General features: G+C 41.6%; 1 protein-coding gene across 3 annotated transcripts in view; it reads left to right on the top strand.

The window, feature by feature from the left end:
* LOC147020375 (uncharacterized) overlaps positions 1-24172 on the top strand; it is an 87966-nt gene that overhangs the window by 49511 nt on the left and 14283 nt on the right. For 2 of the 3 annotated variants that reach the window (XM_085895709.1, XM_085895708.1), the window contains 2 exons: positions 10765-10942; positions 15644-15776. In XM_085895709.1, the coding sequence (XP_085751835.1) occupies positions 10765-10942; positions 15644-15776 (311 nt within the window). Of the gene's footprint in view, positions 1-10764; positions 10943-15643; positions 15777-16179; positions 16299-24172 lie in introns of all 3 variants that reach the window. The other variant, XM_085895710.1, reaches the window with a different exon arrangement.

The following is a 24172-nucleotide window of genomic DNA, read 5'->3' as shown; positions in this document are numbered from 1 at the left end:
GCCATTCCCGCACCACCTGTGAGCACCGAGCGTCAGGCTGTCCTGGGCTCGTACGGGACGCGCACCGAGCCGCGAGTGCAAAATGCGGCCTTTCCGAGGAGAATTCGGATCAGGAATACTACAGGCCCACTTCTGATCCGTCCAATCAGCAAGCGCGGGGCGGTTTGGCCCCGCCTCCAGGTGTGTCGGTGTAGAATCGAGATGTGCAAATTCTAGGATCAGGGGAGATTCACGCCCCTTTTTCTCCGTCCAATGGGCGAGCGTGGCTCCACCCCCGAGCTCGTCCTGATCCGGAAATTTGCATATGGGTTCTGTGGCCGGCCTATAAAGCGCCGAGCGCGAGGCGTATCTGGGCAGAGTCGGTTTGGGCAGAGTCGGCCTTGGAAGAGCGGAGAATAGCAGAAATGGCAGAGTCGGCCTTGGAAGAGCGGAGAGTGGCAGAAGAGCAGAGAGAGTTTTGGGCAGAGGCAGTTTGGAGCGCGGAGTGGAGTCGGGAGGCGAGGGCGTCCCAGTGGTTTTCGGCAGTCGGCTGAGGAGAATTGAGGGAAGAGACCGAGGAGTTCGGGTCCGAGGCAAGGAAGACGGCGGTCGGCGATGAGGTCGCGGTGGAATCGCTCGTCACGGGACCCAAGCAAGCCAGCTATACTCTTTCCCCAGAGCATCAACAATTCCCCCCCCCCCCTTTTTCCCCTGCACTGAGATAGTGCGAAAAGGGGGCCCCGTTCCCACCGCACTCCAAGCAGTGCCAACAAAACCCACGAAGGAGCACGAAGTCGGGGCACCGCCGCGCTGCCACATTTGTGGCTCATCACAAAGACACGGGTAGGACCCACCCGGTCTCGTGGACCTGACCACTCTTTCAGGTCCCGCGCAAATATTGGCCCACAGGCCCCGTCTGCCCCCTTGTCTTTGAGGGTCGCCCTTTTCTTTTGTTTCTGTGTAAACATGTGTGTGTGGCGCCAGTCTGGTGAAGTAAAACTGTTTAAGTGTTGCCGTGTGTGGGTCCAAGACGGTAGTATCTCTGCGTCATTGTTTGTTTTGTTACATCTGCTTTTTGTGCATAATTGTTTTAATTGTATATGTGTGCTTTCCGTGTGCCGCGGAATAAATGTGCATCATGTTGAACTGTTTTCCCGTTTCACTTCATCTTTTCTTTAATTGAATCTCCATCTTGCTTCATGTAAAGGGTTGGTAGTGGACTTAATACGCCCGATAATTAATCGGAACCGTCGAGTCCGACGATAACACTGCTTGGTTATCCCGATAGTACGGAACGGGTCGCTTAAGCAGCGAGGTGCGATCGCCCGGTCTACCCTCCGCGTGGGTACTTAGGTAGGTCGAGTTTAGCAAACAACTCTATCCCACGCGGGTGGCCGATTGGCACGATCGTGGTGAGGTCAAGACGGAATTGACCGTCCGGTGGGCGACGTGCCGCGATCCGAGTCACGTGGCCGTTCGCACGCCGGCGGGACCGAATTCGCAACAATATATATATATATATATATATATATATATATATATATATATATATATATATATATATATATATATATATATATATATATATATATATATATATATATATATATATATATATATATATATATATATATATATATATATATATATATATATATATATATATATATATATATATATATATATATATATATATATATATATATATATATATATATATATATATATTTTATATATATATATATATATATATATATATATATATATATATATATATATATATATATATATATATATATATATATGTATAGGGTGTCCCAAAAAAAAACTTTTAAAATGCTTCGTTTGATCCGAAAAAAAGCAGTAATTTTGTCACTAATGCTTCATTTCTTGTTGCAGAGACCCTGAAGTTTATTGTGATACCAAGCAAGCGCCAGAAAAATGCCAAGACTGACCGTACAACAACGGACGAAAATTGTTGAACTTTGGTACCAGACGAAAGTGTCATACAGGTGCAACGTCTTTACTCGAGATATTTCGGTATCCACTTGCGCCATGCACCAAACTTTCGGACAATAAAGTGCACCATCGCAAAGTTTACCAATGTGGGAACCATCTGTGACCTTCACAAGGGTCACAGTGGTCGGAAGAGGACAGGTCCTAGTGAAGAAAATGTGGAAATGGTGAGACAGGTGGTCGTTCAGAGTCCAAAAAAATAGATTCGACGACTTTCTGCCGAGATAAACATTCACAAGAGCACCGTTCAGAGGATCCCTCACCAAGACATTCATGCTTTTCAATACAAAATTCAAACAGAAACAGTGCTTACTGATCAACAGAAATGCAAACGACTAGACTTTGCAAATAGGTTCTCAGGAAAGTTGGAGGAAGATGGAGACTTCCTCAAAAAACTTCACGTGATGGACGAATGCCATGCTCACTTGTCCGGGGAGGTAAACAAGCAAAACTTTCGGTACTGGGGAACTGAAAATCCTGGTAATGCATCAACTGAACTGGTGCCTCGATCTGTTCTCAAAGTCACCATGTGGGTGGCGGTTTGTTGGTATGGGATAATTGGTCCATACTTCTTTGAAGATGACCAGGGACACACTTGCATGGTAAACCAGAGGAACTATCGCAAAATTATTCAGGAATTCTATCTGCCTGAGCTACGTACTCAGGCCCTTAGGAGAAACAACCTGATCCAGATGAGAACCCAGTGGTTCCAGCAGGATGGGGCACCGCCCCATACAGCAAGGGAAACAAGGCGTTTTCTCAACCAACATTTTGAGGGCCGCTTTATCTCCCTCTATGAAGATGTTGAGTGGCCACCGTATTCCCCTGACCTTACTCCTCCAGACTTATTCTTCTGGGGTATCTCAAGGACAGGATCTATGGAAACCCTAGGCCTCAGACTCTTGATCAGCTGAAGGAAAACATCCACCGAGAAATCCAGAACATTCCTCAGGAAACGTTTCCCAAAGTGATGGAGAACATGACAACGCGTTTGCAGGCAGTGATCGGACAACGTGGAGCCTACGTCGAACATGTGGTTTAAAAGAAAACGATGATTCTACACCAAAATTTAAATTTTGGTAGCAATTTTGACATTGGTGCAATAATTTCAACCTTTGAGCTTTCTATCGAGCCATATATATATTTTAAAAATATATGTTATGACCATCCTCTTTGCATATGAAAAGTTGTATATTTTTTTGGGACACCATGTGTATATATATATATATATATATATATATATATATATATATATATATATATATATATATATATATATATATATAATATATATACAGTGTAACCTTGATTAAACGCCACCCTCCCCTTTTAACCGCCACCCTCGCCTTCCACCAAGAAATCAGGGTTTCCTAATTTCCATAATGCATTTTTCAATTACGATCCACCACCGCCATCTGCCAACGATTTCCCAGCACATAAGTACTTATAACAATGAAAAACACCCTCGTTTATCCACCAGCGCTAACCGCCAGCGATCGCCTGTACTTCACCACATCACGAATATTGTGCAATCATCTAAAAATAACCTTAGTCATCATTGCTGAATGGTCAGCGGAAGCACGTGCTGGTCCAGTCTGCCTCGCGCCGTGCATTGTGACTGTTCAGTTCAAAGATTTTGTTCAGCATGTCTGGAAGAAAGAGGCCCAGATTGTGTTTAAAACTCGATCAGAAACGCATGATATGCGAATACGCAAAGGAGAACCCGTCTGTGAGCCAGCAAGAGAGGCTGATGACCCCTGAGGAGTTTGAAAGTGTGGATTCAGCCATAGTCACTGGGGAAGACCTCACCGATGAGGAAATTGTTGAACTTGCGCACACAGACACCAACGATGGCGATGATGATGCCAACGATGACGTTGAAGTGCCATGCCCACCTTCATCCATTGAGGCCAAAGCCGCAATCAATCTCCTGGTCAGGTACCTTGAGGCCCACTTGTCATCCACTGATTCAGGTTTGAAGGCGGCACGCCGCTTGCAGTTTGAGATTGACAGAGTTTCTGTGGCAACCGCTAAGTAAACTTCCATCACAGACTTCTTCAAATCATCATCATCAGCCGAGGCCTATGTTGACAAGTTCTCAATTGCCTTCTATGTGCGTAGCTCATGGTGGTCATGTCCTGCTTCACAGTATGGACAGTTCTACTGTATTATATTTTTGGTAGGTCTTTCCATTTCACCAGTGATTTGACTCGTGTGTTCAGTGGTAATCAAAACACTTGCACAGATTATAATTTACGATCTTCAGTTCCTTATCATGGCAGAAGCAAATGATATGCACAATAACTATGAGCCCATGACTTTGAACTCTGTTTTTTTAACATGTCTGCAGAAACAAATACAGTATGTACATGTGAATAGGCCTGTGTCTGGCGTGCACGGAGTTTACATATTATATATTTTTGTTATCCATTTCTTATCCCTTGATCCAAACAGGATGGAATAGAAGGTAAAATAAACTCGAAAGACTGTTGAAACGCGCCCCCAATAGATCAATTCTGGCGCACGTGGATGCCTGTGGAGTGGCACAGTGACATTGATATCGGACATCTGAATCCCTTCTAGCAACCTCCATGCAACCGCCAACCTCGCATAACCGCCATATATGACCATGTCCTAGCGCTGGCGGTTAAACAAGGTTTCACTGTATATATATATATATATATATATATATATATATATATATATATATATATATATATATATATATATATATACATATATATATACATACATACATACATACATACATACATACATACATACATACATACATACATACATACATACATACATATATACGATATCTCTCAAAAGTGAGTACACCCTTTACAAAAAATGTACATATTTTGTTGTAACTTTTTACTTCGATGCATGAGAAACACAAGACTCAAATAAATGATAGAGTAGACATTCTGTCACACATGTACACACCCAAAACGTTTATTCTGTGGAAACAATGTGGCCTACTGGGCATATCTGTGAAAAGGGGGAAGGGGGGCACCAAAAGTGAGTGCACCCTTTGTACTTTCTCACAATGAAGTGTTGTTGTTTTCAGTATTTTGTATGTCCACCAATGTTTTTGAGCACAACAGCTATTCTACTCGGTATGGAGTTGACCAGTGTTCCACATGTCTTTGCTGGGATCCTGTTCCACTCCTCTGCAATGACTTGTCGAAGTTGCGTGATGTTGGACACCTTTCGTCCCTCAACCTTACATTTCAGGATGCCCCACATGTGTTCCATTGGGTTTAGATCAGGTGACATGCTTGGCCACTCCAACACATTGACCTTCGACTTCTTCAGAAAGGCAGTTGTCTGCATGGAACGATGCTTCCGATAGTTTTTGTGCTGAAATACAGCTCCTCTACCAAGTTTTCGCAGGGAGGATAACATCTTCTCCTTCAGGATGTCACAGTACATCGTTTGATCCATGTTTCCCTCGATGAATTTGAGCTCTCCAGTACCAGCAGCACTGATGCATCCCCAAATCATGATACCAACACCACCATGCTTGACAGTAGGGATAACGCACTTGTCTTGGTACTGTTCCCCAGGTCGCCGCCAGACACGCTGCACTCCATCAGATCCAAACAAATTGATCTTCATTTCATCAGACCAGAGGACATGTTGCCAGTAGTCTAGGCGCTTGGATTGATGTGCTTCAGCAAACTGTTTGCGAGCTTTCTTGTGGCTCTGCTTCAGGAGAGGCTTACGCCTTGGATGACGCCCATGCAACCCGATACGATGGAGTGTGCGACGTATGGTTTGCACACTAACAGACTAGCCAGAAGCTGTAGAAATCTCTTCAGCAATCTTGGTGGCACTTTGTCGTCTGTCTTGGAGGACTAGATTCTGAATTTGTCGAACAGTACGTGCAGTCATCTTTGTTGGTCTGCCCTGATGAGTGCAACTCATTGTTGTAAGCTTCTTGGAGAACCTCTGGATGACCTTGGCCACAGAGTTGGGGCTTGCTTTCAAAGAAGCGCCGATCTTCTTGTATCCTTGGCCATCCTTATGTTGGGCAACAATTCGATCTTTGACATCTTTCGAGAGCTCTTTACCATTGGGAGCCATGCTGCTTTCCCAATGGTGATTGGTACAGTATTTCCTATGCAATTATTTGTTCTGCAAGCAGATGGACAATTACTGCATTGAGTACACTTCTTAACTTTTAACATACCAGGGAGGTTGCAGCTCTATGGGTATTGTGTGTATTGTTTGGTACATATTTGTACCTTTAACACTCTTTGACTTAAATATGCAGAAAATGATGAAAATGGAAGCTGTTTTACCATGCTTGACTCACTTCTTGTGCAGACAATAGCAGGGGTGTACTCACTGTTGTTGCCTCCTCTTTGAGAAATATTCGTAATATGCCACATTGTTTTTATGGAATGGCAGTTTTGTGCCTGCATACATATTGCAAAATGTCAACTCTGCCATCAACTCTAAAGTTTTGCTTCGAGCACAGCTGCTTAAAAAGTTACACTGAATTATTTTCATATTTGTGAGGGGTGTACTCACTTTTGTAAGATACTGTGTATGTGTATATATATATATATATATATATATATATATATATATATATATATATATATATATATATATATATATATATATATATATATATTGGTATGGATTTCAGAATCCGGTCTGATGAATGCATCCACACATCCAGGTCATCAGACAAGTATTTCATTAAATGCATGTTCAGATTAGTCGCATCCCCACGTCTCATGGGATCTTAAATATGATGCATTGAGAAGGGTAATAGATAGATCGCCTCTCATGGGATACTTTTTTCTTTACCACAGACACGTTTACACACATTTATTTCACAAGCTCTGAGGCCTGCCCCCCATTCTTCCTCAGCAACAATCTTTCATGAGCTCCGACGCCCGCCTTTTTTGAGAGGGCACGGGTCGTCATGGTAACCCTGTGCCAGTGCGGTGAGGTGAGCTTGGGGCAGTCTGCACCCACAGAGAAAGCCCGGAGATATAAAACGAACAGGAGGTACGTTCTGCGAGGAAAAAAGCGAAAGAGGAGAAAAGCGGGAGAGAGGAAAGCGAGAAAGAAAGCGGGGGCGAAAGAAAGCGAGGGGGTAAAGAGAACGAGAAGTAAGCTTGGGAAGTGAGCAAGAAGCGGGTGTCTGACCAGTGCCAATAACGATGCAATTCGTCCTTCCCAGTGCTTGGGCAAGCGAGCGTGTGATGCGCGTGTGGGTGTGAGCAGCGCCACCAACAAGTGAGGCACTGGTTGGTCACCAACAACACCAGGGTCTAAACCTGCGACAGACAATCTCGGTGCCCTCCAGACTTCGACTGGCGTTCAAGGCTGCCCCGCAAGAAGGTACACGTCAAATTTGGGTGCTGGTGATGGACGTGACATGCACGCACACATTTCAGGACGTTTTCACTTCACGGACGACTACTTTGGGAGCGAGACGATTCTAACCCCCCCCCCCCACCGAATGATCTGCTGGGTACCCTTGACTGTGTTTAGCTGTAAGTAAGTCAACCCCCGATAAGCATCTGCTCTTTGTCTCTTTCGTGGCATTTTAATTGATTTTGCTTTGAAATTAATTATATAATTTACCTCAGAAAATAAAAAGTTCTTTCCATTTATTCATTTTATTACTAATAAATCATTTGTCGATTTCCAACCTGTCCATCTTTGTCCTTTCCTTCCATTGGTCTCGCAATGTTTGAACAGAGATCGACTGGGAGGTAATTACCACAGATTTGACCAAAAATCTTCGACATATACCAGTGGTTAAAACGCTGGGCCGCCCTAATTAAATCTAATTGAGATAACATTAGTACTTTGCCGAGGGCACGCTCCCCGCTCAGGTAACCACATGACCTCAAGTTAAACGGACTAATTAGATGGTGGACACTGGAACTCGTGGTTAGCTGGGTGGCGTTTGTGGTTTTAAAACAACCCACCGCACCACAGCTTTAATTGCGAGCGGTGGTCCCAGGTCCGGCTCTACCGGGGACAACCGGGGATTAGTCCCCCTGAGTGACAAGCTGGTGCCTCGGTACCCGTGGTGGCAACAACATATATATATATATATATATATATATATATATATATATATATATATATATATATATATATATATATATATATATATATAGATAGATATGAAGACCACAAGGGGAAAACCAGTGATGTCACTTTTTTAAAATTTCAGGGTTATTGCACCTGCCAATAGTTGGCAACATAAGGTTTCCTCTCACAATATTACTTTAACAAATAACCAGGGGTGTCACATAATTTATATGGTGTAAAGTTTAGCCGTGCAATGAAAAAACAAGTGTTGTCAAAGCTGAACAAGTAGAAACCCAGAGTTGTCAGTACTTTACTCCAGGTTATCTCCCTTTCATTCATGTTAACTGTTCCATCATAATATTAAGAGTTGAGAAACTAAGTTCTAAAAGGTTGTAAAACTATCACAGCATAAACTCTGAGCACTACAATGGCCTATTTGGTTATATCATGGGCTCCATAGTTGCTGCATATCGTGGTTCAAGCCTGGTCAAACCTTTATTGTGACTTTTGTGGGACCCACGCTGTGGCTTAATGGTTAGCGCGTCTGAGTACCCATCCTCATTCGATGCACCCACCTCCCAATCAACCTGCTGAGGTATATGAGGGAGTCACATGAGGTGACTTCGGCTGTCGCGGGGGTGGTTTATCCTTGGTTTCCTCCCGGTTTTCCATCATATTAAGTAGTACGGAGTAAGAAATGGAGAATCCGTCATCATATAAGCGAAATACCCTTGAGTACGGCATTGAACACCAATCAAACAAAAAAACAATGACCGTTTAATGTTGAAAAAGATCATCTGTGATCACCAAAGTCATGTAATGTCTGCTAATAACCAACAAGCATGAATTTGCTACACATCCTGGGTTAAAATTGCATGGCAATTATTAATTAAATTAAAGGGAATAACCAGTGATGTCAGTTTGCAACATTGATTCGTTCTTTGCTCTTAAAATACATAACACAAGCTTGGCAAATGCTACATGCTTAATTTGATCGGCCAATGATCACTCTTCCTTTTACTGGAAAAGAAATCTCTGACAGTTATTAAACAGTCCACCAAAGTCTTGAAACTTTGTTTTTCAGTTTTTTCATAATTGACTTATCCTGACATCTCTGGTTTTCCCCTTGTGGTTTTCAGATATATATATATATATATATATATATATATATATATATATATATATATATATATATATATATATATATATACATACATACACATGTACATTCGAACATTAGATGCTGCAGAAAACAATAATAAGAGGAAGACTTGTGTGTCCACAAGATATTGTTTCGCCTGTTTACAATTGGTGGAAAGCTGCTTATCCAAGAATGTTTGCAAATATTTCCTTACATTCTTAAGTCGATACTGTTGAAGTTTGATGAGATAGGGACAATGGATATACACTCATTATTAAATAATATTTCATGGTGTAGGCATTCTAAAAAAATGTTTCATTAGATATGGGGTGCTATGTTAATTTATCATTGTTTCAAAACGTGGTCTTTTCTCCGGCTTTGTACCTTGCCTGAAGTATGAGGCTGCATGTCATCTTTCAGAGCCTGGTGTTGGCTTAACCGTTAAGGTGGCTGGTTTAAGATCTTCGGGTCTTGAGTTCGAGCCCCTGTCAAACATGGAATTAACAACAGGTGAGGTTGACTCAACCTGTCATCCTTCTGAGTTTTGCAAAATGAGTACCAGTGCACAGGTAATAGGGTACTGCATCAATGGCAGAGCCATGCCCCAGAAAATGATGCAGCCAGCCGCCACAGGCTGCACACGATATTTATGTCATCTTTCAATGCTCAAATGGCACCTTTCGTCCATTCGATGTGGCTGTTTAATCTCCTTGATACTATAAGAGACCCTTTCTCCACATGTGTGTTAAATTATTGATAATTTCAGTGACTGTGAACGATCTGATCAGGAACATTCACCAGGAGCCTTTGAGTAGACAGGTGGGGATTGGGGAAATATCATGCTTACCCCATTTAGGATTATCCCCATCCCCTGCTCCATGTATTCTCATGAGCCAGGTCTGAAAGAAGTTCGACAAAAATTGAGGGAGGTATAAGTGAACAAACGAAATGGAACTTTCATACTTTTCGTCTTGATTTAGATTTATTATTTAATGTTCAGGATTTTTGGTCGAATTTAACAGCTGGATGGATTCCTTGCCTGGTGAAAATTTTCCAATGCTTGGAACTGTGTTGTTGTTTTTTTTTTGCTTTGCTCAAATTCTGAATTGATTCTGACATTGCGTTCGCATGTTATATTGATTGTTGAGCCCAGTCCCATTGCATGATGTATTAAACATTAACATTTGGTTAAAAGTCCTGAGCTTTTGTCCTTTTTCTTTTTGGATCTGAGAAACCTACTTGGTAACCATGTGGAGATTCATCAGGAAAGATTTTCTTGACGGATTGAATAGCACGGACATAGAACATTCGAGGAAACTCTCAGGTTCTTATCACTACAGTTGTGGCAAACAGCGCTGCTGAATGTGTTTCACGACATATTACCCACAATGGCTTTCAGTGGCAGTTCCTTTTCCTCCATCCTCTGCATTAGAGAAGACACATTACAGAGCATATACTGTATAAATGATGGAAATGTTGAGTTTTTGTGTAAAATCTCTTTTCTTCCTGTTTCATTCATCTCCTGTATCTGTCACGTCTTTCCCTTTCAACAGGACCCATTCGATCCTTATCGACGCCGGTTTCTGCAGATTGCATCAGGCAGCAAATAAATGAGGGGGAAGTGCAAGATGGCAATGCTACAAAACTCAGACCCAAGAGGGTTCTTCATCCCGTCCTATCTTTAAAGTGTCACCGGGAGCTCAGAAATGAACTCGTTTTCTGCAAAGAACAGTGAGTGTTCCTCTACTTGTGTGATTTGCTCTGTAAAATGCATGCCACGCTGTTCTCATAACCTGCTCCTCTTCAGCTGCTTCATCGCAACCTTTCAATATCACGAAGGTGGTTTAATGGCATTGATTTTCTGAATTTAAAGATGGAAACGTTTCTCAATTAAATATCACCTTTAGGTTGTCAGCCATTTGGCAGGTAATTGTTCTTGACACTTACTAATCAGTGTAATCAATTCTGATGTTTCCTCCTTCGAGCTGTCTCAGTTCTGCTCAAACAAGCTTCTCCATTATACAAGGGACCATTTACATCACATCTACAGAGGGGTAAATTAAAGATAATGAAATTGTAAAAAAGGAAATAATCAGAGAGGGTGAGTGAGGGGAGAGGATGGAGAGAAGAGTTGTAAAGGAAAGGCAGAGAAGGTCATAAGTAATTCCACCATTGTGTGTATGTAATCTCTAGATGGCCCAAACCAATATATGAAGTACCGTTCTGCTTGATTTAAACTTTACTAAATGCGTAGCTTTGCATTTATTCTTCTAAGGAATGCAATTACAACTAGAACAGGCAATCAAAGACTGCATATCCTTGCCCAGACTTGTTCTGTGTGGTTTTGTAGCACTTATATTGTAGATGTACTCACATTCTAATTGTACATACTTTGTTTACATATTAACATTCTAATTGTACATACTTTGTTTGTGTATTCACATTGTAATTGTACATACATTGTTTATGTAAACACATATAATTGTACATACATTACTTTGTTTTCATACTCACATTCTAATTTTACATACTTTGTAGATGCACTTGCATTCTAATTGTACATACTTTATAGACTTACTCACATTCTAATTGTACGTACTTCATAGACGTACTCGTATTCTAATTGTACATACTTTGTAGACTTACTCACATTCTAATTGTATGTACTTCATAGACGTACTCGTATTCTAATTGTATATACTTTGTAGACGTACTTGGTTGGAAAAAAAGAGAGCGTGTACAACTGGCTTCCACTAGGTCAGGGGTTCCCAAACCCAGGGTCGTGACCCGAACTTGAACCCCCCCCCCTCAAAATCTCAGTTTTTGAGGGGGAGTTTCATGTCAAAAGCATTTTCTCTGACAATTTTTATCATAGGTACACTAGGTACCAGTATAATTTGGGTTGCGAGGCAAATGTGATTTCAAATTTTAGGTCATGGACAAAAAATTTTGGGAACCACTGCACAAGGTGGTGATTGTGGCCTACATTAGCACTTTTGTGCATTCAATCAAACAGACAAACAGACAAACAAATGCACCCAAATGCAATACTCTCCTTTGGTGAGGGAATAATTAATGGGAAATGCATGACCAACAAGGAATACAGCAAGGAACTTTGGTGCAGGAGGAGGCCATTTGGCGCTTCATGGCTATGCTGCAACAACACAGATGACCATCACCCATCCACATGCAGGCAACCGAAACATTACACCAATATCCCTGTAACTCTCTATCTCTAAACGGCTAAATGAAAAAGCTCCGCCATGAGCCGTCAATCAACATAAAAAATAAAAAAAGGAGTTTGTTGGTTTCGCAAAAAATGGGAGCTTCCCTTTTATTCATTTTTCACAAATGTTACTATAGTTATAGCTATAAGGAACCAGCCTTGTTACCTCTGCCACCGAAGGTGAAGGAGGTGATGTTTTCACCAATTTCTGTCTGTTTGTCAGGTCTGTTTGTTTGTCTGTTTGTGTACAGGATATCTCAAAAATTGTGGACGGATCTGGAGGAAATTTTGTGGACAGGTTGGGAGTGTGACAAGTACGAACTGATTCGAATTTGGTGAAGATCTGAATCCAGATCCGACTACTATAATTTTTAAAGTGATTCTTCACCATTGAGAGATTGGGTCAAAAACGATTTATATATATATATATATATATATATATATATATATATATATATATATATATATATATATATATATATATATATATATATATCAAAAAGTTTTTGACGTATTCAGATGAAACTTGGTGGACAGATTGGATGTGTGACAAGGAAGAATTGATTAGATTTTGGTGAAGATCCTGATCCGGATCTGGATACGAGAATTATTTAATTTTCAAAGTGATTCTTCACCATTGAGAGATCAGGCCAAAAACGATATAGTACTGTATAGCATAGTATTTCAAAAATGTATTGGGCCCGATATGTTCTCGTGGATCGGGGATTACGTGGCGAGGATATGCACTCTACTGGGTACCCTTCTATTTCTTCTTTGTTATGCATCACATAACTGTGGGTAGCATCATCTGCTATGGGTACATCTGCTGTAACTTGCCTTCTCTTTGGAAAGACCCAATGGTATCTTTAATGTCAACCAACTACCGCTGACAGTTGGGACTCCCAGTTTAACGTCCATTCGAGGGACAGCACACACTTTGATGACACAGTTCTCCGTGGCCAAAAGTGCTGATCTTTCTGCCTTTGTTGCATGACTTTAAATAGCTCAGGCTTTGGGGACAGCAGGAGCCCTCTGTTGACTGTGAAACACCAGGATGACAGTTCATAGCTGGGTCGAGATTCAAACCCAGGCTAAACAGCTTAGAGATGAGTTTTCACACCTCTAGGCTGTCCTTCCAGCCCAAACCAGCCTTTTAAAATGGGAAGCTTGTGCATTCTATGTTACAAAGGAATATTTAAATAAAGTCACTATAAAAGGTCGCATCTATCCAAGGAGTCAGAGAATTACATATACATCAATGGAAAATGACAAATTGCAAACTAGCAACGGCTCTTTCTGCTGCCATGTCAGATGTCCCACTGTCTCCCATTAAGACTGTCCATCCTGCTTGAGCCCTCAGCACAAATTACTGAAATTATAAAAATCCTAAAGCACTCTAAGAGGTTGTAGCAGCATCCAATGCCATGACATGCCCTTTAAACATCCCTGCCGATGACTATAAGTGCTGGGCAGCATACGAAGCAATGGCAATTATGGGAACCCTTTGAAACAGCTTGCGGTGTTACACATTTCGCTGCGATGGAAAATTTGCAAAGAAACGATATCTTGTCTTCAATATGCAAAGCAAACTCGCTATTTTGCCACCAATTTCTCTCCTTTGTCGTTACCACGACTCGGTTTTTGTCAGATTGTCTGAACCTGCCTGCTTGTATATTTTGATTAAAATTGAACAATCAAGGGTTATACATTTTCTTTATTCAGATACAATGCAATAATATGTCAAATTACATGTAAATTTTTGTTCCCTCTTTTTGCATAAAATTTTGACATTTTCCTAAGGAAACAAGTTCTCTATGATCCATATTAACCCACACTTTGTCGGGCAAATTTAGCTGCATAACACAAGTGGCCAGATGTTTGAGGTTACTTTTAATTTTCTCTTATCGAGAAGTTACATCAGACTGTTAATCTTTTTTACCTCCACCACCAAAGATGAATGGAGGTTGTGTTTTCACCCCTGTTTGTCTGTCTCTGTGATCAGAATATCTCAAAATGATATAAACGGATCTGGACGAAATCTGGAGGACAGGTTGGGTGTGTGACAAGGGTGGATTCATTAGATTTTGGTGAAGATCTGAATCTGTGTGTGGATTCGTGAATTTTTTTATTCTTTCAAGTGAATCTTCATAATTGAGAGATATAGCCAAAAAATAATATACACCATGATATATCAAAAGTTTTGGATGGGCTATGACAAAACTTGGTGGATGAGTTGGGTAGGTGACAAGAACAAGACGATTATATGTATTTAAGGTGTTGTTGCAGATCCGGCCTATCATTGCGATACAAAATGTAAACTGTTCAGCTTGGTAGAGATATGCACTCTTCCGAGTGTCGTACTAGTTTTTATTTGTTACGAGCTTTTAAAGAGTTCTGTACTGACGACATTGTTTAACTAATAATATAATTAGGTTCCATCAAGCTGGGCTCAACTTTGAGTCCCAAGGGTTAATGTCAAAGTCCGATACCAAGTTCTGCATCAATGATGATAGTGATACATATTGGGGAGTTAATTGCAGGTTCATTTAATGCTTTTAAAAATACAAAACAATTTTGTGATTTTCTGGGAATGTGTCATATGAATGTACAGATATATATATATATATATATATATATATATATATATATATATATATATATATATATATATATATATATATATATATATATATACACACACAGTATATATATATGGCCTAATTGCCAAGTACGTCATGCTTCTCTTGCAAAAACCTATGAAAAGTTTTCACAGACATGAACACAATGTCCAAAACATGCTGACTAGGAAATAGTGCATGAACCACAAGCTACACTGTTACGTCATTCAAGATTGGCATAACGGTTAGAGCCTCTACTCTGAGTCAGGGAGGTTGGTGGTTAACACCTGGCTGAGTCATACCAAAGACTTAAAAATTGCATGTGCTGCTTGCTTCCTTGTTTGATGCTCAGCGTTATTAACTGAGAGAGCATGGACAAACATCCTTCAGTTGGTAACCATTGTGTATGCTTTTGATGTGCACATTTCATGGCAACTAATTGGGTGAATCAGTGGATTACATCATCAAGATGACATTTATTTTGAAAACATTTCAGGCACAAAAAATTAGCTGAACACATGAATATGCCTGAAGTTTTTGAAATAACTCAGCAGATTGATGTCTGTTTCATGCTTGTCTGGCCACCAGAGGGCTCCTGCTGTCCCCAAAGCCTGAGCTATTTAAAGTCATGCAACAAAGGCGGAAAGATCAGCACTTTTGGCCACGGAGAACAGTGTCGATGATGGAAGGATCGCTGCTCTGCCAGTACGAGAAGCGCCAGGTGAGGAAAAGTATTATATATATATATATATATATATATATATATATATATATATATATATATATATATATATATATATCTTCAACTTTCTTATGCTTATCACTTTGGAACACATCTTTCACATTTTTTTTCTTTTTGTTTATTTTGCTCTCCTGTTTTTTAGAAGTAATATTCATATTATTATTTTCTTCCTTATTTGCATTCTCCAGTTGTGATTCTTTTATTCTTCGTTTTCTCACTATTTTTTTTCTACAATGAAACATTATTTCAGTTCACATGTTATATCTGGTGTTGGCTTAACAGTCAATGAAGCTGGCTTAAAATCTTAGAGTCTTGAGATTGAATCCTTGTCATGCCATTAAATAACACGAGGTGGATTGACACAGCCTGTCATCCTTCCAAGGTCAGCAAATTGAGTACCAGCTTACAGGAAACAGGGGACACTGCACCAGCGGCACAGCCGCACTTTCACCAATGCAGCCTGTAGCTAACCAGCAGTCACAGGCTGCATGCAAAATAATAGTAAGTTAACATATTCCAAAATTATATATATGTGTTGGTCAAGGTTTCTGTGTTTGGTTTTGTCTGTGCTTTCTCATGTGCATGCCTGTGGTGCGTGTGCGTATTTGTCTGTCAATCTGTGTGTTTTTACAGCGCGTGCACTGTATACAATTGCACTGAGTTTGAAATGTCCCCGGCGTCGTCTACCATGTCTCCGGTGGGTCTGGTGTCCCCCCCCCCCACACGTGCCTCAAGACAGCCAATGACGACCGTCCAGTAGATGCAGTGCGTAACCTCGACGGAAATGGTGACAATTGACGGAAATACCCGAGTATTTCAATGGAAATTTGTGAAACTAATGTGTTATATTTGTAAAAACCATTTAATTAATCGCTTGACGGAAAAAAAACGAAGAAACGCTCCCCTCATGTATGAACGAACGAACGAAAGACGTCATTTCCGTCCACCATGGCATTTCGTGCCAAACGCAGAAAGCTAAGTTCATCTTATGCCATCATTCTCTTTAATATTAGCCATAAACAAGTGTTTCATCATGCATTAGTAGTTGAAATTTACTTATAATCATTCTTTTGCGGCCTCCTGCCACGCTCTATCGAACTATTTCATTCCTTCTGTTGTATATAAAGGTGCTTATCACAATAATAACAAGATTTTTACATTTCAAATATTAAGTATGCTTTTTAATTGTTTTTCAACTGGAAAAGCATAAATTGCATATTTTAACATTAGTGTACTCATTTGATTCACCACACATGCTGTATTCAAGGATTTCACTTGTTATATTCTGGAATGTTTAAATATTTTAACGTTTGCACATCCATTTCTTCACATATTTTTATTTTTGCATCAAGGCTCATGGAAAAGCAGACTAACAGGGGAAAATAATTCACCAAACAAAATGAGGCAACAGGAAAGTTGTGGGACAACAACAAATGATTCACCATAACACAAGTTAAGGAAATGAAGGGTGTGGACAGGTTCTCAGTGGGTGTAGACATTCTCAGTTGGAAAGCGTGGAACGTGTGTTGTTAGGCACCAAGCTGTTAAAAAAAAATGGAAAGATGGAAAGTGTGTTGTTCGGCACACATGGAGGTAGGCAACAGATTTGAAGTTCTGCAGAGAAGAGCTCATGATAATGTACTCAGGAAGACACTTCTACAAATGAGAATACAGTGGTGCGTAAGAATGGAGGTGAATATTAACAAGGAATGGTTTCTGCTAAAACATAAGGGAACTCATATTTTAGAGAGCACAAGAGAGCTAGAACATAAGGGAACACGAGCCGTGGTGACTTCATGGTGAAAGTGTCCTCTCTGAGTCTGGGAAGTTGATGGTTTGAATCCCGGTCGAGTCATACCTCAGGCTTAAAAAAATGGCACGTGCTGCTTCCTTGCTCCATGCTCATCATTTAATAGGATAGAACACAGACAGGCAACCAGTGGTTATATATATATATATATATATATATATATATATATATATATATATATATATATATATATATATATATAGATATATAGATATATAGACATAGTTGCGGCCACGGATACTGAGACGCCAGCTTGTCACTCAGGTGATTAATCCCCAGTTGATCTCGGTAGAGCTGGACCTGGGGCCAACGCTCACAATTAACGTTGTGGTATGGTGGGTTGTTTTAAAACCACGAACGCCACCCAGTCAACCACGAGTTCCAGTGTCTGGCCTATAATTATTCCGTTTAACTAGAGGATATGTGGTTACCTGAGCGGGGAGCGCACCCTCGGCAAAGCACCAATATTATCTGATGAGATTTTAATTAGGGCGGCTGAGCGTTTTAACCGCTGGTGCGTGCCGACAATTTTTTGGTCAAATCTGTGGTAATTACCTCCCAGTCTATCGTGGTTCGAACAATGCCAGAACAATAGAAGGAAAGGACAAACACGGACAGGTTGGAAATCGACCAATAATTTCTTAATAATAAAATAAATAAATAAAAATAACTTTTTATTTGCTGAGGTAAATAAAGAATTAATTTCAAAGCAAAATCAATCAAAATGCCAGGAAAGAGACAAAGAGCAGATGCTTATCTGGGGTTGACTTACTTACAGCTAAATGCAGACAGGAGTACCCAGCAGATCATTCAGGGGGAGGGGGGGGAGAATCATCTCACTCACCAGAAAGTCGTCCTTGAAGCGAAAGCGTCCAAGCTGTTATGCATGCGTGCGTGCGTGTCACATCCGTCGCCAGCACCCAGGTTTGCCGTGCACCCTCTCACGGGGCATCCTTGAACGCCAGTCGACATCTGGGGGGCACCGAGATCATCTGTTGTGGGTTTAGACCCTGGAGTTGTTGGTGATCGACCCGTGCCTCACTTGTTGGCAGCGCTGCTCACACCTACACGCTCGCTTGCCGAAGCACTGGGAAGGGTGAATTGTCTCTTCGGCGCTGGTCAGACACCCGCTTCTTGGTCGCTTCTCTCGCCCTTTGCTTTTTCCTCTCTCCTTTCACTTTTCCTCTCCACGCTTTTCTCTTCAGAACGCTTTTTTCCCCTCCTTTCTCTCCACACTTTTTCTCCCTGGACTTTTTCTCTCTGGGCTTTTTTTCTCTTCACACTTTTTGTCTCGAGAACATTTTTTCCCCCCTACTTTCGCTTTTCTCTCTTCATGCTTTTCTCTTCAGACTTTTTCTCTTCAGAACGTACCTTTCGCTCGTTTTTATATCCCCGGGCCGTCTCCATGGGGTGCCGTCCTCCCCAAGCTCACCCCGCCCCACTGGGGCATGGTTACCATGACGACCCGTGCGCTCTCAAAAAAGGCAGGCGTCAGAGCTCACAAAAGACTGCTGTTGAGGAAGAATGAGGGTGGGCTTCAGAGCTTGTGAAAGAATGTTGCTGAGGAAAAATGAGGGTGGGCTTCAGAGCTCATGAAAGAAATGTATGTAAATGTGTCTGTCGTAAAGAAAAAAGCTTCCCATAAGAGAGAGATCTATCCTTTACCCTTTTCAACGCATCACATTTAAGATCCCATTAGACATGGGGATGGGGCTAATCTGAACATGCATTAAAGGAAATAACTGTTTGAGGATCTTGATGTCTGGATGCATTCATCAGACCGGATTCTAAAATCTGTAACTATATATATATATATATATATATATATATATATATATATATATATATATATATATATATATATATATATATATATATATATATATATATATATATATATATGTATATATAGTCTCAAGCTTGTAATGAGGCTGTCACACACACACACACATCTCCTTTTTCACACAACTGTTTCGAACAATTCTATCTCACACACACACACACACACACACACACACACACACACACACACACACACACACACACACACACACACACACACACACACACATAAATGTAAAAAACAAACACACACAAACACACACACACACATAAATAAATGTAAAAAACAAACACACACAAACACACACACACACACACACATAAATAAATGTAAAAAACAAACACACACAAACACACACACACAGACATACTGATGAGACAAACACTTAACGCAGCCACTGAGCTTTGGGGAAGTGTCGTCACTTCCAGGACTACCCTTGCTACTAGCAACGTCACAACAATGGTGTCGCTTTTCTCTCTGCACTCAGTGAAGCATTTCCTCCAGATAAATTTCCTCCTCCTCATCAATGCCATCCAATGGGGGTTATCTGTGCTCTCTCTTTTTCAAATGCGAAGCGTCAAGCAAGGAAGCAGCATGCACCATTTTAAAAAGTCTTTGATATGACTCTGCCGGGGTTTGATCCATTGGTGTGTTCCAACTGTGTCAAAGTTCCTTGTAATGGAGTTCATTATTATAACATGGAGTAAATAGAATGGCATTTGGTAGAGTGCATACCTCCACCAGGCTGAATAGTTTAGATTTTGTATCCCACTGATGGGCCGGATCTGCATCCAGACCTGAACCAAAACCTAATCAGCTTGTTCTTGTCATCTATCAAACTCCTTACTCATCCACCAAGTTTTGTCGGAATCCGTCTACAATTGTTTGAGATATCATGCTATATATCGCTTTTGGCCCTATCTCTCAATTGTGAAGAATCACCGAGAAAACTAAAAAAAATTCTCGTATCCAGATCTGGATCTGGATCTGGATCTTCACCAAAATCAAAGCAATTGGTTATCACACACCAAATAGGTCCACCAAATTTTGTCTCAATCCGTCCATAACTTTTTGAGATTCTGTACTTTATATAGCTTTTGGCCCAATCTCTCATTGGTGAAGAATCGGTTAAAAAATATTGTATCTGGATCCAGATTAGGATCTTCACCAAAATGTAATAAATTGGTCCTTGTCACATACCCAACCTACCCACCAAGTTTTGCCTGAATCCGTCGATAACTTTTTTGAGATATCCTGCTCTCTGACAAACAGACAGTCAACAGTGGCGAAAACACAACCTCTGTCCACTTTCGGTGGTGGAGATAACAAGGCCTGGGTGGAAAGGCGAGAGGGCAGGAAGAGCAATAGCAGAGGAGAGCCGACGAAAAAAAAAAAAAAAAAAGAACCCCAAAAAGCTCCTGCAAATCCACCAATGACCTCATGATATGAAAGAAGTAGACCCTGACAACTCTGATTCCTGATGTGAGATCTTAGGGTGGAGTGGCTGGAGATGGCAAGTAGCAGCAGTCATCCACAGCTGAGAGGTCCAGAGACTGTATCTATACCAGGGGCTGACTGCAGAAATAAATTTGGCAATATGCCTTCCAGTCCTTATCAGGGGAAAAGTGGTGGGGGGGGAGGGTAGGATGGGGGGAGGGTAGGACAGAGTGATAATATGGTCTTTATAGGTGTCCTGGGTAGATATACAATTGCTTATTATCTCCTTATCAGAATAGAGAGATGCTGCTGCAGTCTGCCAGACAAGGGCATGCAGAACTATGTTGCACTTGACTGAGTGGAGGATTCTATGAAGTGATATGATGGATTCTCCAGTGACAAACACATGTCAATGATGTATATTAAGGACATGATTAGTCCAGGAACACTACCTTTCGGGACACCTGCCTCAAAAGGTGCAGCATGGGATTTTATTCCCTCCACAGCAATCCACTTCTTGTGAGGGCACAGAAAATCTAATAGCCAGTCTTAGAGGGAAGCCTAAGTACCATAAGCTGAGAATTTGGCAAAAAGCAGAGTCGTGTACCGGACAATCAAATTCAAGGGACATAATCAATTTGATAGCCCTTGTCTCTTGTTAGAGATTGAGGGAATCAATTCATTAATGACACAAGATGTCCATGGCTGGAATGAGCAAGTTGATGGCCAAAGAGGACGAGAATGACCAAACCTAGCTCTTCCACGAGCCTCAAATATGTGTAGAAAAAAATAAATAATTAAAGATCAGAGAGTTAAAGATAATATGAGTCTTCAGGTCTGTTGCACTTACCAATTCCATTCCTTCACTCTTGATGGAGGAGGCTGTGGGGGTTGATATGTAATGATGGATCAGTATATCTGCATTTATGGCAAGATGATTTCTATCTTATGGATCACAAATCGATGATGTGGCCACACACATCTCTGTTTGGTTGAAAAGTATGGTTATGTAAGGCTTTCATGAAGGCTACACTGTGCCTGCGTCGTGAATCGATATTAATGTTCCTATTTACTATCCAAGCAAGTTCATTAAACATTGAATAAGATGCTAAACGTTTATTTCCCTTTTAATAATGTTCTTGTGAGTATTTTAGAAGCACATGAAGGTTTGGAAAGTTACTATCCAAGTGAATATTTTTGGGCTGAATTAAGACAACATAACTTAACACGTCGACACCTGTGCACCTGCATTCCTTGATTTTGCCAGTCACACCATACCTCCCACCCTGCTCACTTCAAAATATAACTTACCTGGATTTATTTAATGAATGTTTTATATTTTGCTGATCTAATTTTGATGATGCTCGTGTGGTTCTTGTGTCCTGAATGTTGGTGCTCTATGTCATGAATTTATGTCAGCTGTATTTCAAAGGTAAAAGTGCATGGATCAGTCACTTCCATGATCAACTCTTGGAATTAGTGCAGTCACTCTATCTCCTTAATTCCATTATCTGCAATTACCTTTCCTTAGCTGAGCAGACTGCTAAGCTGGCTTCCTAATCGAGCAACAAATTAAGCATCCCACACAGGTGCTATTTCCTTATTCCACACAAACTGCTCACCATCTACAAAGCCTCCTTTTTTATTTTTTGAAGTATTATGTATTACCAGCAGGTACCCACAGAACATCTGCACAATGTAAAATGTGACTTCAACTCCTCAACTTCCCCCTTTCAGAAACTCCAAGTCATCAATTCCCCCTCCCAAATCCCAAGTCTTCAACTACTCACTCCCAACCCAAAGCCTTTAATCCTCTTCCCACTCAAAGCCTTCAAACCCTCTCCACACTGCCTCCCCCACCACAACTCCTCAACCCCCACCCCTAAGGTCTCAACCTCCCCGTTCCCACTCTGTCCCATCTTTACTCTCTGCCCCCCCCCTTTCCAAACCCAACTCTCTATTCTCCCCTCCCCTGTCCCTTCCCCCCAGTCTTACAAGCAAAACGGCATTCTTACATCGATCATTACATATTTACTATCCTGTCACCACAATCACCGAGTTTGAAATTGATGTCAGAATGGATGGCAAATACAACCCGTAGCTTCGCTGACGCGGTTATTAAAGTTGGGGGGGGGGGGAGGGAGGTGAGGAAGAGAGGAGAGAGGTGGCAGGATGGAGGGGAAGCTCAGAATGGGGGAAGAGTGAGGAAAGGGGGGGTGGGAGGTTGGGAGAGCTATGCCTCACTAAACGTTGCTATACACTGTGGGAGGGAAGAGAGAGAGAGAGAGTGAGAGAGAGAGAGAGAGAGAGAGTGAGAGAGAGAGAGAGAGAGAGAGAGAGAGAAAGAGGGAGAGAGAGAGAGAGAGAGAGAGAGAGAGAGAGACAGACAGAGAGAGAGAGAGAAAGAGGACAGACACAGAGAGAGAGAGAGAAAGAGAGAGAGAGAGAGAGAGAGAGAGAGAGAGAGAGAGAGAGAGAGAGAGAGAGAGAGAGAGAGAGAGAGAGATAGAGATAGAGATAGAGATATATATATATATGTTGTTGTTGTTGTTGTTGTTGTTGTGGTGGGCTGGGGGTCGGTGGCAAGAACGACTGCTATGTGGGGGAGGTTACGTCGTCTCCCACCAGACTCCCCGGAATTGTAGGCCATCGCTCCGGATAATTCCGTGAGCCGGCGGGTCGCTGAACCGACCGTGGAATGCCAATACCTCCACCGCGTAGCGTAGGGTCTTTTTGTCTGGAACCAATTTACCTAATTAACTATGCGGTGTCGTCTACCAGGGAACCACACCCTCGGCACGTCTTGCTTGAACCGGGTTATGCTACCGACTGCGGTAGAGTTCCAACTACCGACTACCACTTCGGGTGCAGTCGAGCGGAACTGCCAAAGCCATGCCGGCTGGGATGAACCAATTATCGGGTATAAAGACCCGGCTAAAACTCAGATGTGAACCATGCTGGACCAATAAAAGACACAGGGCAAGACTTATCGCGGATATGCAAGCAAGAATTTACAATGATGGAAAACGCTTAACAGTTCTACATATAAGACGGGCCCGCACACTCAGACGCCACACTCAGATGATTTATTGAAAGATCCCCGCAGCCAGAGAGGGAGAGACGAACTGGGGGTCACAGTTCATGTGGGTACCTGCACGTTGGAGAGAGGGAGTGCTCCACGGTGCGGCACCTGCTATTGGTCATGTGGCTTGGCCCACAGTCACACGCGTGGGTCTCGCGCCCGTGGAGGAAACCGAGCAGGTCAGTTGGAGTCCCAGGGCGGAG

This window comes from Eptatretus burgeri, chromosome 9 (assembly GCF_056783735.1).
Source record: "Eptatretus burgeri isolate ZD-2024b chromosome 9, Ebu_testis_v1, whole genome shotgun sequence".
NCBI classification, from domain to species: Eukaryota; Metazoa; Chordata; class Myxini; order Myxiniformes; family Myxinidae; genus Eptatretus; species Eptatretus burgeri.
The sequence above is the reverse complement of the archived record's forward strand: the minus strand, read 5'-3'. Positions and strand labels throughout refer to the sequence as shown.